General features: G+C 39.0%; 3 protein-coding genes across 6 annotated transcripts; 2 read left to right on the top strand and 1 right to left on the bottom strand.

Moving 5' to 3' along the window:
* Window positions 1-210: 210 nt before the first annotated feature.
* Window positions 211-2,123, top strand: LOC112288396 (expansin-A14). The gene is made up of 2 exons (XM_024532519.3): window positions 211-365; window positions 763-2,123. Exon 2 carries the CDS (start codon window positions 773-775, stop codon window positions 1,559-1,561), a length of 789 nt encoding a protein of 262 aa, XP_024388287.1. The 5' UTR covers window positions 211-365; window positions 763-772; the 3' UTR covers window positions 1,562-2,123.
* Window positions 2,124-6,210: 4,087 nt separating this feature from the next.
* Window positions 6,211-11,859, top strand: LOC112288628 (chaperone protein dnaJ 15). Of its 4 annotated transcripts, none has more exons than XM_024533026.3 (12): window positions 6,211-6,351; window positions 6,568-6,746; window positions 7,572-7,695; window positions 7,992-8,074; window positions 8,424-8,535; window positions 8,815-8,919; window positions 9,178-9,228; window positions 10,023-10,112; window positions 10,352-10,460; window positions 10,604-10,752; window positions 10,962-11,015; window positions 11,124-11,859. In XM_024533026.3, exons 2-12 carry the CDS (start codon window positions 6,604-6,606, stop codon window positions 11,364-11,366), a joined length of 1,263 nt encoding a protein of 420 aa, XP_024388794.1. In that variant the 5' UTR covers window positions 6,211-6,351; window positions 6,568-6,603; the 3' UTR covers window positions 11,367-11,859. The 4 variants fall into 4 exon arrangements, with proteins under 4 accessions (XP_024388794.1, XP_024388795.1, XP_024388796.1 ...); XM_024533027.3 differs by having other exon boundaries at window positions 6,213-6,354; XM_024533028.3 differs by having other exon boundaries at window positions 6,253-6,394; window positions 11,213-11,859.
* Window positions 11,860-12,125: 266 nt separating this feature from the next.
* Window positions 12,126-14,468, bottom strand: LOC112288630 (membrin-11). The gene is made up of 3 exons (XM_024533029.3): window positions 14,293-14,468; window positions 13,143-14,049; window positions 12,126-12,768 (listed from the first exon to the last, which is right to left on the bottom strand). The coding sequence occupies exons 2-3, from the start codon at window positions 13,602-13,604 to the stop codon at window positions 12,484-12,486; spliced, it is 747 nt and encodes a 248-aa protein (XP_024388797.1). The 5' UTR covers window positions 13,605-14,049; window positions 14,293-14,468; the 3' UTR covers window positions 12,126-12,483.
* Between the last annotated feature and the right edge of the window lie 913 nt (window positions 14,469-15,381).

Raw genomic sequence — 15,381 nt, 5'->3', positions numbered from 1 at the left:
ATACAAAGCGACCGAAGGCACTGACCAGCTTCCAAAAAGCACATGTCTAAATATGCAACTTAAGTTTCGGCCCATCGGCAGGCTCGTTGACTAACCACCCACATTGCAACGCGGGCGAAAAAGAGGAAAGTACTGCTCCGAATTCGAAGTAATGGTTGCCGGGAATGGAGTTGGGGCTGCAGCGTTGGGTTTGGATATAAGCCAGTTGGGGGGACGTCTTCAACGCATCAATGCAGCAGCGCCATCTTGTCAACTGGGGGAGAGAGTTTGCATCGGGGTCCGGATTCATGTCATGAGGGTGGTATCTTGAGGGGTTGTGTTGAGTATTGGCCCTGGCCAGATCTTCAGTCGCTCACTTGGCTCTTGTAAGTTGTCTGGACTGATCCACAGGTGCAGTTTTGTGTCTTGGGAATCAAACTGGGTTGTGTTGGTTTCCACGATGAATTCATTCGCTTCTAGAGTATACAATATTCAAAGCATTGGGGTACTAAGTAGAAGTATCCAAGTTTGTCCTTGATAAAAGAGATTCTAGTTGCGGTGACAAGATTACAGAGAATTTTGAAACGGCAATTTGAACCACTGCTACTTTTGAAGAACTGTCGAGTGTTTGAAGAATATCAACCAGTATGAAAAGGATGTTAATTTCGTGAAAAGCCATGGTGTGTGGTCGACCGAGCGAAACGTGTGTAGATCAAACAGATGGTTCGGCATGAATCTGGATTATTTGTTTCTGATTTGTTAATCAACGGTACTGAATTGCAGCCTTGACATCATGAAGATGGACGCTCGATCCGGTATGAAGCTCGCGGTGGTTCTGCTCGTTCACCTGGCGCTCTGCGCGTCTCCTGTGTTCGGTGCCCCGCCTGGAGGATGGATAAATGGGCGCATCACGTACTATGGTTCGCCAAATGGCGGAGGGACGCAGGGCGGTGCTTGCGGGTATCAGAACACTGTATCGTTGGGATATGGCTTTATGACAGCAGCACTGAGTACCACTCTGTTTAAAGGTGGAGCGGCCTGTGGTGCGTGCTACCAGCTGCAGTGTGCCCCAGTCAGCGAAACCCCGAGTGGGTTACTCAAGAGGAACTGGTGCTGGCAGGTGGGTAGAAGCATTCTCGTCACCGCTACCAACCTCTGTCCTCCAGGCTCTTCAGGAGGATGGTGTAACCCTCCGCAGCACCATTTCGACTTGCCAATGCCTGCCTTCTTGGCCCTCGCTAGGCGTGAAGGGGGTGTTGTTCCAGTCTACTACCGGAAGGTGAATTGTGCGAGGAAGGGTGGAATTCGATTCACTGTGGGAGGCAATCCTTGGTTCTTGATGATCCTTATTCACAACGTTGGCGGGGCAGGTGATGTGGTAGCTGTCAAGGTTAAGTGCCCCACCTCCGGATGGTATGACATGTACCGGAACTGGGGTGCATTATGGACTGTGCAGAAGAAGATGAATGGGCCACTTTCCTTCGCGATCACAACGAGCGACGGGCGCACGGTGACCACCTACAATGCGGTGGGCAACGGTTGGAAGTTCGGGCAGACCTGGGAGGGCGCCCAATACAGGTGATCGACGCGTACTTCCAGGTCGCAGAGAGAATTCGACGGACGGATGATCCCCTACACGATTTTTTTAGAATTATTTATCTGCTTATTTTTGTTTACGAGCCGAAGTCTAGGCGGAGCAGGTGGTACACGCAGTGCGTAGGACTTTCTGGAATCAACCTAGATCTTCAGATCGGTAATAGTTCGTGTTTTCTCCTCCCAGTGATGATCCGCGCTGAGCTTGCATCAGTCGGTAGGCCGCGCTAGAGATCGAAAGGCACGGAACGTCGAATATTATCCTCTCGGCACAGAGTCGAGGGTCTCTTCTTGCCAGTCTTTCGGAGCTGGTCATGGAATTAGTTTGTCCTTGTAGCCTGAAAGGAGTCCATGTTCTGCAGACGCTATTTTTACTTAGCAAGGGGAGTAATTGTGTGTATGGTACCTACCTGCATGTGGCTTGAGCAGTGCTGATTGATGTCTGCCGCCTTGATCTAGTGTCTAGTTTTATGTTCTTTAGCTGGCTAGTTTTTGTGCTGTATCGCACAGTTTTCAACACCCTATAATATATTACGAAACTCCCATTCTTACGTGCATTGTCGACTTGTTGGTTGTTTAATACTTAGAGACTCTGCTTCTTCCACCTGTTTTGTATGTGACATTAATGTCAAGTTGTTGTTACTGTCTGTCTTCTTGACAGCAGAACTTTCTTACATTTTGACAACACTCCAGAATATATGTGTGTTGTGTATATGTGTGTGAATATATATACATTTGGTTTTGGTGGAGAAGTTCTATTGAAATTCCAATGTTAGTTATCATTCAATACCATTCTGTGCAGACGAAGGAAAAGTTTATTAAATTGAAGTTAAGAAATACAGACATTGACTGATTAAACTGAATTGTCTTAACTCAAAGTTCAATGTAGTAAACTATATACATGTGCTCTCATGTATCACAATAATTGCACCAATTTGATTCAATGATACACATTATAATATATTTTTTAAAATATATTATGTTTGTCTCAATTACTACAAATTTTTATTAATTTTTTACTTTACATTAATATAATCAAGATCAAGAGATCATTGTGATGTAAGTATTATAATTATTTTACATCCTAATATATACATGTATTTTATGTTTTATGTCAAAATTTTAAAATTTATCATGCATCAACAAAGATTTCATGTCTTTGAAAGGATTTAATTTTTGATAAATCAAAATCATTTTCCAAAACTTAAATATATTTGAACTTATTACCACAAAAATTAACCATTAATACAATATCAAGTAAATTTTATGATTTTTTCATGATTATTATTATGATTATTATTTTAATATTATCACTTTAAATATAGATTTCTATGAAATTTTGATATTCTCATTTAATATTCTTAATTAATTAAGATTTTTCTATATATATTTATTTATGTGACTAACCTATGTATATACTATGTAATTAACTTTTCTTTCTTTCTTCTTATGAAATGATACTTGTCATAATCTGGTTTTTATTATATAAAAAATTATTGATAATTAATTAAAAATTTGACAATATAACATTCAAACAAGAAGACCATATAATTATTGAAGCATAAATAGAGCCTTTGTAAGTATCTTCAAATAAACATTAAGAATATTAATAAATATGATTTATTTCTCTAATTATATCATTAAGTATCAAAACATTCTTTTGGAGTAGTGGTACCAAAAACATTTTATTTTGCTATCTAATTAAGAAAAAATAGAATCCTTAAATATTGTCATTTTAATTTTAAAAAAGATATCACAACTTAAGTAGTTTTTTTGGTAACTTAGCAATTTATGGTACATAAGATGAATTTATTGTCTGCAAAATAAATCAATAAAATATTTTTTTTAAAAAAACCTATTAGAATCTTTAAAACAAACAAAGAGAATTTCAAAATATTTTTCTGAATCACTTTTATTATTTATTATAATTATAATGTCATCTTTTTTTGGCTTCAATATATAGAACCTTATTCAAATAAATGTTGCTAATGAAAAATCTTAACACTTTTTGCAAGATTAGTAATTGATTTAATATAAATAATATTTCTATATATTTTACCACCACCTCAAAATCAAAGATCTCTTCTACTTCACTTTCTTTTTGCAATAGAATGTATTAGTAGTTGTTTTGTTCTCTATATGGTAATTGTTCTATAAGATTTAAAAAAAAAAAAAAAAAAAAAAAAAAAATAGAGAGAAGAATAAATCTTTAGAAATTAAAACTAATATACAATTAGTTAATATGCTTTTAAGTTAAAATTTGTCTTGATATTTAATATTTCAACATGTTTTAAATTTGTTATTTTATATAATACAATAAATTAGTTATATTTAAAAACTAATGTAAAATATAGTTTATTTATTCTATAATATTATATTAATATTTTTTTATTCTTAAGCTTTTTATAAATTAGACTCATATGTTGTATGAAGTCTTTAAAATAGATTTACAAAGTCATTTGCCACCAAATTATTAACTTTTAAAACATAAAAATTACCAAATTATGGATATCTATTATAATAAACATAAGATGGTGTTTGCTAAATAAAAATAAATAAAAGATATCCCTGTGTATTAATAATAATTGATGATATATTGCAAATACTACTACAATACTTCATTTATATGTTAAATTTGTTTATTGGTTTAAAATTTTAAAAATAAAATAAAATAAAATAAACAATAATATCATCTTTTAATACCTTAATATAGATTTTTTTTAAAACTTGAATATAAATGATTTTTTTTAGTTATAGATAATGTTGTTAAATGTCCATGATAATAGTAAATGTCATTAAATATCCATAATATGGATAATTACCATTCAAAACATGCTCAATTGCCTGAAAATTCTATTTTCTTCTTCAAAACTCAATTTTTCTATGCTAAATATTTTTCAGTTTGGACACCACTTTAAAATTATGCAACCTTTACATAACTTCTATACAAGTGTCTTGTGTAATAAATGCAAATTTCTAGTCAAAATAAAAGAGATTTTTCACATCTTTTGTTTATTCTTTGGTATATTATAAAATCCATAATTATTTGTATTATATACACACTTACAAGCTATAACTAACAATAAATAAAGAAAATAAATTTATTGAAGGTAAAAATGTTTCTTCTTTGTCCTGAACATTAAAAACATATCATAGAGAATTGTTAACTCTACATCCTTAATTGATAATGTTACATCCCATGTAACCTCATCGTAGACAACTAGTTAATAATGATTCTCTTTCTTTCATGCATTTTTTTCCTTTCTTTTCTTTAAAAAATGGTGGTGGTTGAGAGGGAGATATTGGTTAATTTATTAAAAAATAGGTTGTAGCTTTTTTTAAATAGTGTATTTTCCTTAAAAACAAATTTATCTAATCTAATTTGCTTTATTTTCGGCTGCCAATAACACAAAACTTATCTTTTGGTACATTCTATTTTAAATTCAACAATGGGGTTAAATTTTGGGCTGCCAAATGCACGTTAAAGTAGAAATGTGCACTTTTTAGTCAATTTAAGTCGAGTGTAGAGGTCATGTGGGGTGTAACAATATCAAATCAGGGATGTAATGTTAACAATTCTCCTTTTAACTTATTTGCTTTGTTGCATTTGTGGAAACCATCGTCACACCCACAAGCAATTTCCAACGCGCTTTAATAGTGCAGTTGGGAAGGGACCTCTGGACACACTCCAACCAGTGCAATATTCCCAAAAACACAAACCCACACCTGCCAACCCACGTCAGATGCCAGGTCAGATGGCCCGAGCGCACGCTGTTTTGCGAGTGAATAAGGTGGAGAGGTATGAGAAGACGCCGATCGTATGCGGAACCGTCGTGTGCATGTACTCAGCTGCTTTGCGAGGTGAGAGCCTGGGTGGATGTTCCAGCCAGAACTGACTCGGGCCCACGATGGCCAAACCTGGAACGACGATGGGGGAGATGGTGACTTCGCTAATCAACCACTACTACTGCTCCCTGCGTCGCGGGTGCCGCTGCGGCTGCTGCTCTGGACCTCCTCCACTTCAATCAATCAATTACCATAGGAAATTCGATCGCCTGTCTGCTACTCTACTCCACTGCAGGATTCATTTTGCTGCTGCGGTTGCTTTGATTGTGTCGGCTCTGCCGGGTGAGACAATCACCGGTGCACCTACTTCTTATCAGTGTTGCATAAGAGTCCCTGTTGTTTCCGAGCTCGTTCCGGGCGGGGCATCTCTGGGATCGAGGTTTAGGGCTTAGGAGGCACCTTCATCTGTACGTGTTCGATGACGCGTCGGTGTTTTTGTGAGAGAATTGTGTGGTGTTTGGAGTGTTGGATTTGGTGGAGACCTGTTTCGGAGGGGATGATTCTTGGTGATGAGGCTTTTGTGATGTTTGTGGAGCGTGTTTCGGAGGCAGGCTTATTTTATGTGACTATTGCTTGTAGTTGTTTTTTTTGATCGGTGTATGTGTGTGTGTGCGCGTGCGCGCGATTTGAAGTTGAGATCGGGGGTATCGTGCTCAGGATTTTGCGATCCGTGGCGATCTCCTACGAGCAGGCTGTTTCCTGGTTAGTGAAGCTCGATCGCTGAAGACCGGAAGGCTTTGTTTGGGCGCTGCGCTGGGGTAGATAGCGATAGGGTTTCGGATGGGAAGGTGGATCTACGAGGCTGTGGTGTGGGGCGAGGGACGTTTCTTGCGAAGAAGCTGCAGCAACTTGTCAGCCTAGGCGCCGTTGCGAAGGAATGCGAGGGTGGGACACAGGAGTTTGGAGGACGTGTTGCATTGGATTGGGAGACAGGTGGTGAGGCGACATTGTAGGGACGGGCTGAATTGTATGTGAGGTATTTGTAAAGATGAAGTGAGCACGAATAGTGGGGCAGGTAGAGTCCGAAGGAGGGTCTTGTATTCGATCTGAGTGTAACCGGAACGTCATAATCATAGTTCATGGTATACAGTAGCCGGCTCTCACTTAGACGGATAAATTTCATACTTTGGATTTGGATTGAATTAGCAGAGCTCGCTCAAGACAGGAGCTTCCAAGTTTGACGGCATGGCTGATACTGGGGGTCAGGATGGGAGCACAGCAGCTTCTCGCCTTAATGCCGGGCGTCGAGATCCTTACGAGGTGCTTGGTTTGCCGCGTGATGCCACGGATCAACAAATCAAGAGCACTTACAGGAAGTTGGCTTTGAAGTAAGTGTTCATGTATGCGTAGTCGGCTTGCGCTTGATGTGTTCGCGCTTGATGTCTTCTAGCCTAGAATAGCGACGATCGTGTGGTTGAGGATTTAGAATCTATACCCTATACAGAAGTTGAGTTATGAATTCTTTGCAAGTATTTCATGCTTTTTGTACACTTAGCTTTTACTTACATGGTCCAAGTTTGATATCAGTAATATATTTTCACTTTCCCAGTTTCATGGGACTTTCTGCTATTTGCTGCACGAGGTTCACGTAGTTCTGCGTAGCTCATTTCTTAAACATGAACTCCTTGTTATTGTTGGGGGAATGTTCCTCCTTGTTATTTTCTTTGTTTCTTTTATTCCTGCAAAGGTTTACGTGTAAGCTGGATGTGTCTCCAAGTACTTTTCCGGGTATTTAGAGTATGGCTGAAATCTTGATTAACTGTGCTGTCGAGGTTAAACAGTTGTTTAAACCTTTGTGAAGAAATTATGTATTTCATCTTTTTCAGGAGCTGCAATTAATTTTTATTAAAATTGATCTATAACTTCCTTCGGGCCTTAGACGGTGTCATGTGATCTGTAGTCACATGTGTCCGCGTCTAATGCAATCGTGAAGATTTCAAATAAAAATGCATCAGGGCTGGACGTTTATGAGCTAGATTTTTGACATATGGTTTTGAACTATCTAAGTACTGAGAGGTTTCTTGCTTTAGGGCTTATGTTTTCATTCACAATTATGCGTGGGTTGACTCAATTATTTAAACGTGGAGTTCTTAGTAATCTGCACCATTAGTTGCTTCCTGCATTTTTCTGACGGTGATAGTTCCTGATAATAGGTATCATCCAGATAAGAACACAGGCAATCCTGAGGCCGCTGACAAATTTAAGGAAGTCGCTTATTCCTATGGCATTCTCTCAGATCCAGAGAAGCGTAGGCAGTATGATGCTGGTGGATTTGACGTATGTTATCTCTTCTGAGTTTAAAGGGCTTCTTCATTTTTTTTTAATTTTTTTTTTCTGTGCACTGACGTAATACACTTACTCTTTGTTTCTTTCTTTCTGGTTTTTTGTTTTAATTCTTTTTCTATTTTCAACTATGAGTTTCCCTTTATTGTACACATAATGATTGTGTCTCCATTACAGTAATATTTTATTGGTAATTGTGTGCGTTTTCCAGTCTGAAGCATATTGAAACCAGTTTATTGATTCTGAATTTCTTGACTTTCATTAACATGGATGGTGTTGCATGGTTTTAGGCTTTTGATTTAGAGGGACTAGACATGGAGCTGGACCTTTCAAATCTTGGAACTGTGAATACCATGTTTGCTGCACTGTTCAGGTATGTCATTCCTCATTTACTTCTCTTATTACCTACCTCTGGCCACACCTTGCACCTCATTGTACAGCATGAGTGTACAACAGAATTGGAGCGCTTTTGCATATCATATACCAATCGGATGCTTTTTGTTTTGAACCACAGCATTTATCTACCTTCTTTATGCTGCACATAATTCAAATGGGTGTTATTTGTTTGTACGGCTCGAACGATTTGCACGAGTGTTTCTGGGGCCATTCTGTTACTTATTCTTAAACTGCTCTGTGCGCTCATTTTTTCATATTGAGCGTTTTTCTTGGGCTGATTACATCGTGCGTTGATAGATGTGGTGTCTATTGCTCATGTGTTCCAGCAAGTTGGGTGTTCCAATCAAAACAACTATCTCAGCTACTGTTTTAGAAGAGGCACTTAATGGTACCGTGACGATTAGACCACTTCCCTTGGGGCGACCCGTGAATGACAAAGTGAGCTAGATCTTGTACCCAAATCCAGATTCTGTTCATTGCGAATTCAAGTTTATCCTGGATGGAGCACCTGATTTTGACTCCTGTCCATTTCAATTACTGTGTCGTGGTGGTTTTTCTGGATTATCGATTCAGTTAGATTTTTAGAGGAGCTCTTTATTGCCTTCCATCGATTAGTGTAGTTTCTGAAGTGATGCTTACACGCATAGATATTCTTTGGCAAGAATTGTCTCTTCTTTCGATATTCCTCTGGGTAGTCACATTATCCTTGTTCTGCAGGTTGAGAAGCAGGGGGCTCACTTTTTTGGCATCACAATTTCTGAAGCACAAGCAGAAGCGGGTGTTGTGGTGCGGGTGGTCTCATCTGTACAGAGCAAGTTCAAAGTATGTCCTTAACATAGCTCATCAAGCTTTTGATCGCTCTTCCTATGTAGAGTTGGTGATTCATTTGAACTCCAAATCATCATAGGAATGACAACAAGCATCAACAATTTATGTGGGTTTTAAAGCAGAAATGACTATCTCCGAATTTTAGAACCGTGACTGGTGTGTACCTCGTCCTAGAGTCAAATAATGAACACATTACCATTGAACTTTAGGCGCTCCCTCTAATACTCTGATTCTGTTTATATGCTTTTACAGTTATTGTACTTTGAGCAAGAAGAAAATGGTGGATTAGGTTTGGCGTTGCAGGTAATTGAAGACAACCTGCCAGCCCTATTGCCTTCGGTGATTGCTGCCTATTTCTCATGTCAAAAAAATTATGTTGCGACATAGTTTGATGTGAAGTTGTAAAATGAATTTTAGAGAACTCATCACTGCGGTCCATTTAAACGTTTCTATCATTACTAATTGACTAAGATTTATAGCAAGTTTCATGACGATATGTGTTTGGTGTAGAATATTGTTTGAGTGTACAATATGGTTCAGATTTGGAAAACATGTTTTTGAAGAAAATTTACAAAAGAAATATTTCTACTTTTAAAACAATATCATACCACTACTAGTAATTTTGTAGCAAAAAAGAATTTGGGTATTTATCCATTATTTTCTTGGTGCATACAAATATATTTTTTGGATGCTTGAAGTTCTCATTGTAATTGATTTGACTGTCATTCAAACGATTCATGAAGCACCAAATTTGATCCAAAACTTGCTACTGAGGTCAGAAGTAAGAATTTATTTCTGGCATTCTTTGTTCTAGAGGACTTGATGGATAATGCTATTAAAAGAGCATTTCGTGACGGGCACTTTTTTTATGAATTCAAACGATAAAAATTGAAAGCGGATTTTAGGATAATACTTGATTGTGTTCAGTTGATCCCCCAACTTGGAAGAGCATATTAGACTGCTATAATTCCTGTTCAGTTTCAATGTATTCTTGCTAGTTACACAAACTACACGATTTTGACATTATGGATGACGAAGAATTGTTGAAAATATAAAGCTGCATTACCGTAACTATTCTTCTTATTCGACATGCACAGGAAGACAGTGTAAAGACAGGAAAGGTCACATCTGCTGGCATGTACTTCTTACATTTTCAAGTGTATCGATTGGACCCGACAATCAATGCGGTGAGATGCCTTATTCCTTCCTACAGTAAATAGTCATTTGGGTGGAACGTTTATCAAAAGATAACTTTGTTTTCCACTTTGCTCAGGGTTTTCATTTTATATCAAAGTGATCTTCCGAAAAACAAGAGATATTGGACGTTCATGTAATGAATAGCTTTTTGGTTTAATCAAATTAGTTTGAGTTTTCCGGGCTTAATTTTTAGTAATTTACTAAACCATTGTGCCCTCCACAAATGCAGCTCGCAATAGCAAAAGATCCAGACGCGGCATTTTTCAAGAGGTTGGAAGGCCTGCAACCCTGTGAAATGTCGAAATTAACGGCAGGCACACACATTTTTGCCGTGTATGGTGAGTGCTGCTTCGGTCTCATGCTGTTGAGAGTTTGTTATGCTCAAAATTGCAATTTCTTTCGAAGTTTTCAACATTTATTTGATACGACTACACTCTTCTAGCCAGTATTGCGTCTTATGAATGCCATTACTTATTTGAAGGTGATAACTTCTTTAAGAGCGCCAGCTACACAATCGAGGCTATTTGTGCTGAGTCATATTTGGAGACAGCAGTCAAGTTAAAAGATATTGAAACTCAGTTACTCTCAAAACGAAATGAACTGAAACAGTTCGAGGTCGAGTATCGAGAGGTATGTTGTGAAATTTTATGTTTGAAAGCATACCCATTGCTTTTCAACATAACAGTGTGTTATGATGGCCCCTTATGCATTTATTTTTTGTCATGTGTTCATGCTTCTCTTACTGTTAAAGCAATTTTAGTGAGATTCCTCTGTTATTTTCTTGCAAGAATGAACGCATTTTACCTCATAGTCGATGTGTGGGCATACTTTTTGTGCAGGTCTTGGCTCGTTTCCAAGCTGTTACAAATAAGTATGCACAAGAGAAACAAGCGGTAAAAATATCTGACTCATGCAATCCAGGTTTTAGTTACTCTGAAAGTTATATGCTTAGTGTAATCCCCGTCAGTGGAGCAGCAGTAATAATTGTCATTGGGTTACAGGTGGATGAGTTGCTAAAATCACGTGAAAAGATCCAAGAATCCTTCACTTCTGTTCCCACAACCCCTAAAAAGATGTCTGGTGGCAGCAGTAGCAGCGCCAAGGTAATTGGGGGGGATAGCGCCACGAGCGCAGATGAGAACGAATCTCCTCCCACTGAAGACCCAAATGTTGATAAAGCCAATAAGTCAAAGAAGTGGTTTAATTTGAACTTCAAAAGCGGTATTGGTGCGACTGGTAAATAATTGGTGTTTTAAAGGTCCAGTAGTTGTCTAGGTATTCGTTCTTAGTCTTGTATTGCTAGTGAACTCTGGTGGAGCGTTTTTGCAAGGAAAAGTTCTACTTCAAATTCGTGTGGTGATAGTTTATTTGTGCTTCCTCACCTGGTCGTCTGCAATAGTTTACAGGTCGGTTACCATCTTGCAATAACACCATTATAGTCACATCAGTTTTCCTCAATATCTGAATTGGGTACGTCAGCAGTCGCGAGTTCGCTGAGTACACGTAGCCTTACTATGGAGGTCGCAGCCAATTAGGATTTTGCCAATTTGATAGGCGTATTGGATCCCAGATTTCATCTAGAGGGTGTTACGGTTAGCACCGACTTGTTCAGAAGTCTTATTAGCCGTCATTGGTTTACTGGAAACGCCAGTTTAGAAGTGTTAAACCAATAGATGGGCTTTTTCAAACATGAATACCTGCTAGGTTCATAAAACTGATTCTACTTTTTGTCTTGCATGCATTTGTACGCATTATTTCTTTGCTTCTTATCTACGTATTTGTAACTGATCACGCACTTGAATCCCGGAAGGTTCAGCTACTTTTAGGACTACTTGTGATAGTCAGATAAAACCATGATAGGAACCTCAGCTGTGATCTTATAAATACTTCCTAAGTCTATATATGTACAGTGCTCCTCGGAAATGTATGGAGCGAAAAAGTCTGCCCATACGTCAGGTAGACTCGACCGCATGCAAACCTCTTTTCTAAGTTACAAGTAGACGTGAGGGGAAAAGAAATGAATACAGCGGTGAGTTACTAAAAACCACTCTCAACAAAGCAGATTGTTCTTGTGCAAACGGCCTAAAAAAACTCGCTAAACATGTCTTGTATAATGTTACAGTACCAGAGCAGACTACCTGTGAATAAACAGACCCCAGCTGTATGAGACCATCCTACTTACAATACTTCCGCAGGTCCACCGCACGAAAAGCTCGAAAACGTTTTGAAAAGATCTGAACATAAATCATCAGCGAACATAAATTTGCCACAAAGTATAGCCTGCTGCAAGACAGCAGATGCTTGGATCATGTGCCCCACTGGATTGCTATTCTGGAAAAAATCCTAAAAAATTGTATCGTTTCACCGCACCCACCTGATCACAAAAAGAACGATAATTATTGTAAAAACCATGCCCCCATAAGCGATACATCGGTCTACTTTGTGCCGTCTCTCTATCATTCGCATCATTTTGTTGCCCAATCCCACAGAATTCAACACATCGTATGCTTTTCGCTGCGCAGATTTCAGACGGTCCCGTTGCACTGCATACTGCCCCAAAACAGCCACTCCCGTCGCATAAGCATCGTCCAACATTCGTGACGAGTTCTTCGCGGATTGCAGAGCCTGCATTTCAATATCATGTACCTGCAAAACAAAACGTGAAACACCATTAATAATTGCTAAGTAGAGAATTCGTCATTTTCCGTAGCTCAAACACGCAAAAGACAAACATGAGCACATCGTGATTTGGCAAAGCTACAGATTATAGAAACATCACGGCATTAAGTGTACAGGTCCCACAGAAATCTACTGGTTATAAGAACGAAACCTGTTCACTTAGCACACACAATCATGCGTAAAGATTAGCAACAGTGACAGTTAAAACACTGGACAATACCAAATAAACGGTGAAACCACCAAAAGTAATCATACCCTTCACAATGTTGAACTTTCGGAAATACAAAAACACATTGCGTAATATCCAAAAAGGTCGCATTAACAATCTGACAGCAATTTACCTGTAGTATGTGAGCACCGTCTCCTCTAGTCCGACGAAAAAGCTCGGCACGCTCTTGAGCTTCAACTTGCCGTCGATGCTGCCGCAGTAGATACCGATCAATACCAGCCTTCAGCGACTCAACCTCCTCAGCAACTTGCTCAATACGTCGCTTCCATAGGTCCCGCTGCCCTTTCGCCAACACCTGGTTACGCCACATCCTATCCATGTCAGCACTAGCCACCTGCAGCTCACCAATCTCCTTCTTCAGGTTCTCCACGATATCTGGCGCCGTTGGTTGCGCGTCCTGTAAGCCACCTATACCTCTGTAGCTAGGACTGCTGCTGCTGCTAGGCTGCTGCGCCGCCAACTCTAATCGCTCCAACCTCTCCAAGCCATCCCGGACCATCAACAACGCTCTTCGCGCCCGACTGTGCACTTTCTCCAAAGACAACCCTCCAACTGCTCCGCCGTGATCCTCCATCGACTCTAATTCCTATATACCATGAACTGTGATTATGACGTCGCGGTTATGCTCAGATCGAATACAAGGCCCTCCTTCGGACTCTACCTGCCCCACTGTTCGTGCTCACTTCATCTTTACAAATACCTCACATACAATTCAGCCCGTCCCTACAATGTCGCCTCACCACCTGTCTCCCAATCCAATGCAACACGTCCTCCAAACTCCTGTGTCCCACCCTCGAATTCCTTCGCAACGGCGCCTAGGCTGACAAGTTGCTGCAGCTTCTTCGCAAGAAACGTCCCTCGCCCCACACCACAGCCTCGTAGATCCACCTTCCCATCCGAAACCCTGTCGCTATCTACCCCAGCGCAGCGCCCAAACAAAGCCTTCCCGCCTTCAGCGATCGAGCTTCACTAACCAGGAAACAGCCTGCTCGTAGGAGATCGCCACGGATCGCAAAATCCTGAGCACGATACCCCCGACCTCAACTTCAAATCGCACACACACACACACACACCGACAAAAAAACAACAACAACAACCACTAGTCACATAAAACAAGCCTGCCTCCAAAACACTCTCCACACACATCACAAAAGCCTCATCACCAAGAATCATCCCCTCCCGAAACAGGCCTCCACCAAACCCAACACTCCAAACACGACAGAACTCTCTAGCAAACATCCACCGCGTCTCCGAACACGTACCGATGAAGGTGTCTCCGAAGCCCTAAGTCTCCAAGTCGAAGACACAACAGGGACAAATATGCTGCACAGGCACAAAGGTACACCAGAGGCGACACAACCAAAGCGGCAGAAGCAGCGGCAGTGCTGGCTATGGTGGATTGAACACTGATCGCCGAAAGCAAAACCTGAATCGATCTTCTCAGTGCCGCGAGTGGACATGTGTTGTAGATTTTTCACTTTGAGGTGTTACTATGGTTAGATATGTACTCTGTTGTTCTGTACACGATGATTGATTTTGTATTCAAGTTTCTCACGATGCAATTCCCAATGTTTGTTTTTGTTGGTGCATGTTCATCTTTCATTTTTGTCAATGTTTCAAATGAGTTTCCATCAATTTCCTTGTGTTTGATGCTGAAGTACAAGTTTTAAAAGTTTCCTGTAGTTAGAATGGATTTGAAATTTAAAATTAATTCGTATGATAATTTAAAAGATATTCAAGAAAGAAGTTGTTACACAAAACAAAACAAAACAAAAAATCATTGACATGTGACAATTTTAAAGATTTTAACATAAATTATTCAATTTTCTGTTTTATGCTACAAATAATAGACTAATTGACATCTAATTCTGTTCAATGTCAATGGTCAGTTATATAAAATGTACCACACATCTTGTTAATTACTAAATGTTATGTCACTGCTTGCAAATTTTTCTCTATGTTAAAGAAGTTAAATGATGTCTTTTGTATTCAATTTCTATTAAAACTACATTTTATCCATTAACAATTCAGGTTTTGTAATATAACAAAACAAGACTGCACCAATGCAAACTTGATGTATTAACAATACAAATACTGATGAAATTGTTTCAAAATATTTCAGCAACAAAGCTTCATTATTAGATTCTCATGACATAAAAAACTTGCTGAGCATGTTGTCTAAATTTAGAAACATTACAAATCTTGTATATGAACAATCAAATTGCAATTATTGTAATGCAAGAAATAGGCTATTGTCCTTGAATACTACAAGTAGTATATATTAGAAGAGGTAAAAAAACTAAAAATCAATTAAGTTAACAATAAAAGAATGGCTAAAGACAAAAACAAAA

Source organism: Physcomitrium patens, chromosome 11, assembly GCF_059467195.1.
Source record: "Physcomitrium patens ecotype Gransden chromosome 11, ASM5946719v1, whole genome shotgun sequence".
Lineage (NCBI taxonomy): Eukaryota > Viridiplantae > Streptophyta > Bryopsida > Funariales > Funariaceae > Physcomitrium > Physcomitrium patens.
The sequence above is the reverse complement of the archived record's forward strand: the minus strand, read 5'-3'. Positions and strand labels throughout refer to the sequence as shown.

Bases quoted from the DNA above. Each gene is read 5' to 3' on its own strand.
- LOC112288396 (XM_024532519.3), top strand. From the start codon at position 773: ATGAAGATGGACGCTCGATCCGGTATGAAGCTCGCGGTGGTTCTGCTC.
- LOC112288628 (XM_024533026.3), top strand. From the start codon at position 6,604: ATGGCTGATACTGGGGGTCAGGATGGGAGCACAGCAGCTTCTCGCCTT. The intron at 8,075-8,423 runs GTATGTCATTCC...CATGTGTTCCAG, and splicing joins ATGTTTGCTGCACTGTTCAG to CAAGTTGGGTGTTCCAATCA. The intron at 10,461-10,603 runs GTGAGTGCTGCT...ACTTATTTGAAG, and splicing joins ACACATTTTTGCCGTGTATG to GTGATAACTTCTTTAAGAGC.
- LOC112288630 (XM_024533029.3), bottom strand. From the start codon at position 13,604: ATGGAGGATCACGGCGGAGCAGTTGGAGGGTTGTCTTTGGAGAAAGTG. The intron at 12,769-13,142 runs GTAAATTGCTGT...TTTGTTTTGCAG, and splicing joins ACGGTGCTCACATACTACAG to GTACATGATATTGAAATGCA.